The 3,146-nt window shown below is 39.7% G+C and overlaps 1 protein-coding gene across 4 annotated transcripts in view; it reads left to right on the top strand.

Annotated features, from left to right (window-relative positions):
- The first annotated feature begins 531 nt into the window (after positions 1 to 531).
- Positions 532 to 3,146, top strand: part of rfc4 (replication factor C (activator 1) 4) — a 25,598-nt gene continuing 22,983 nt past the window's right edge. For 2 of the 4 annotated variants that reach the window (XM_034881465.1, XM_034881464.1), the window contains exons 1-3: positions 682 to 773; positions 1,631 to 1,754; positions 2,765 to 2,843. In XM_034881465.1, coding sequence (XP_034737356.1) covers positions 1,639 to 1,754; positions 2,765 to 2,843 — 195 coding nt within the window. In that variant the 5' untranslated portion in view covers positions 682 to 773; positions 1,631 to 1,638. Of the gene's footprint in view, positions 774 to 1,630; positions 1,755 to 2,764; positions 2,844 to 3,146 lie in introns of all 4 variants that reach the window. The other 2 variants (XM_034881467.1, XM_034881466.1) reach the window with 2 other exon arrangements.

Raw genomic sequence — 3,146 nt, 5'->3', positions numbered from 1 at the left:
TAACCGGCATGCAACGGGCGCCGATCGCCGGTGATCGATTCTGCGCAGATCTGGCTCATCTCGAACGAGCCTAGTGTCTGATTTGAAGACTTATTCTGTACAGAACACGTGTTGTGTGGCTGATTGTAACGTTTAGAAGTCAGAGAAACTAAATCTGTTCAGATCACGGATCATCTACAGTGTGTTGTTCATTAAAATCAGCAAGAGATTGCATGTAGAGCACTTTGCCAGCTACTCTTTCATAATTAAAACAACTGGAGACAGTGTTCAAGCTGATATGTGGGTCTGATTATATTTTATTAAATCGGGATCGCCCCACAGTGTTTATGTCACTTCCTGTCCAGTCTGAAGGCGTCTGGAATCGGATGGAAACTGTCCGACTTTACCGCAGCTTTCTGTCCCCGCCCCCGCTGCTGCCGCCTGCTCTCGTCCACTTTACAGGCGAGGCGCAGAGCCTTATGTGATCATGCATCTGATCGGAAGCCACGACATGTTCTCGGCGGAAGTTGCCTCTGATTGGCTTACCCTGGAATTCTTACCATAACGCTAACCAATCTTACTCCTTATTTCAAAACCTAACCAATCCAACCAACGAAGGCAGCGAGAAATGACCAATCAGCGGCAGAGTAGGGCGGGTCAAGCCTTCACCATCCCACATACGCGAATTTGCGAGCGGGAATGCACTAACGCTAGCTAACCCTACAGCTATTAGAAGGCTTTGGTGCGTAGAAACTACGATTGTCTGATATTAAGGTCAGAGTTTGTTATATAAATTCAGTGTGATGCTCTACCTGCTAAACCAATAGCCAACACTTGCCTAATACTATTGGATAACTTAATAGTTAACAAGCCAGCACTGACTAATCAAGCTAACTAATTGTAGTTAGCCTGTTATGCTAGCTATAGCGTGTTAATTTATTTGTTCCATTGCATCTGAGATAATTCTCTGTAATTGGTGGTTTTAACCGTAAAGGATAAGGTTAACGTTGTCATTAAACATTTTACACATGAGATGGTAATGCTAACATTACAGCCAAACTATGTTCAGAAACTATTATTTGATTGATTTCGTTGTTTTCACAACTGACATGGCTAGCTAGCTACACACAGAATCAGAATCAGCTTTGTTCGCCAGGTATGAGGACGCATACGAGGAATTTGACTTAGGTTGGAGCAAGTCTCCGGGCGGCAGCTTTTGAACAGCGCCACCACACGCTTTCCCGAAAAGGATTAATGCAGACAGCAACACAGTATACAACACATAATGCACAGGACCCACCACTAACTTTACTGTTTGAATATCGAGCTGGGTAAAATTAACGTTAATTGCTAGCAGCTAACGTTATTGTAAAATTGAACTTGTTGAACGTCACTAATACAAGACGTCAACTAAGAGAAGTTAGCTAATAATTAGCCGCCTGCAATACTTGCACAATAACCTAGTGAGTTCAGCATGGATATTGTTTAGTCTCTGGTAGTGCAATACTTTACTCTTTCGGAATAATCATCAGATATTATTGACATGATGCATCTTTTATCCAAAGGGAAGCTTTGTGCTGCAGCTTGTGTGTATGATTGCTTCTGCATGTTTGTTCATCCTGGGTGTTTCTGTTGCTCTTTCAAAAATCAGGTGGAGTCATGCAGGCGTTTTTGAAAGGAGCAACTGTTCAGACGACCAGATCTCAGAAAGACAAGGCAGCAGCAGGGCAAAGTACAGAGAAGAAAGCCAAGGCTATTCCTTGGGTAGAAAAATAGTAAGTGTAAACCACAAAGGTGTAATGTACAGTATCTTTTTTCTGCTTCTGAAGCCACAAGACAACAATTTACAACCATTCGTTTGTGTTTTTTTTTAAATAAATATGTTGGCTAATGTTAATTAATATCCCTCCTTTTGCCTACCCATACATGAAAACTAAATGCTTTTGTCACATCTGAACAATAAATTGGGGGGATTGAGAAACACAAGGCATTGTGATGTCTAACACCGGCAAGTGATACAGGAGTATAGTGTTTGTGTATACACAGGATTATTAGGGCTGTTAAAGTTTAAATAGTTTTTCTAGTTATATTCTAATCTATTTTTGCGTATCATGTCCATAAGAAGCAAATAATACAGAAGACAGAGGGCCATTACTTGTATAGGTATATTTTAGGGGTAGGGGAAACAAATCGATACAACATAGTATCACAATATTTTCCGTAGCAATACTGTATTGAGACACAGGTGCCAAGTATCGTTCTTTTGTTATATATGTGTTGGTCAGTTTGCATGCTTGACGATGCCATTTTAGCAATAAAATTAAAGTGAGATTCACAAACTGAGAAAAGTTTTCTTTTTAATTAACAGATGTTGACTAAGTTTACTTTTGGGGACATTTGAAATTGGGAAAAATAGAAGTTGGGGGGGAAAAAAAGGTAATTTGCAATTTATTGCAGAATATTGCAATATGTTTAAAGTCGCAAAAATATCGTATCGTGAAATAAGTATTGTGATGATATCGCATCGAGAAGCATCTGGTGATTCCCACCCCTATTCATTTTACTACTATATTACTTGTATAGGTATATTTATTTTAATAGAATATTGATATTTATTTTAAAAGATATACCTACCTACACATTACAGAAGAAAACAAAATAATGCACTGTATAATGTGCGCTAATGACAAATAAAACCCTTTTAAGGCTTGGCTGTCAACTGTGCCTAAAGAGTTGGAACGCATGCTAAATAAGTATTAACAGGCGGTGTTTTTGCAAATCCCAGCAGGCCAAAGTGTGTTGATGAGGTGGCCTTTCAAGAGGAGGTAGTAGCAGTGCTGAAGAAGTCTCTGGAAGGAGCTGATGTAAGTATCAGGGTATTATCAGGGTTTTGATGATGCCTTTTGATGATTTGCGACCTGCAAATTTGACATCTTTTTATTTATTTTGTTGAAAAGCAATAAGAGCGATTCTGACAGAGTTTAATGCAGACATGGGCAAATTACGGCCCGCGGGTCATGTACGGCCCTTTAGGGTTTTTAATCCGGCCCGCCTAAGTTATCTCAAACCATATTATTTACTTTAATTATTGTTTATATACACTCACCGGCCACTTTATTAGGTACCCCATGCTAGTAACGGGTTGGACCCCCTTTTGCCTTCAGAAC

Source organism: Etheostoma cragini, chromosome 9 (genome assembly GCF_013103735.1).
Source record: "Etheostoma cragini isolate CJK2018 chromosome 9, CSU_Ecrag_1.0, whole genome shotgun sequence".
Lineage (NCBI taxonomy): Eukaryota > Metazoa > Chordata > Actinopteri > Perciformes > Percidae > Etheostoma > Etheostoma cragini.
Note: the sequence above shows the minus strand (reverse complement) of the source record. Positions and strands in the feature narration are given on the sequence as shown.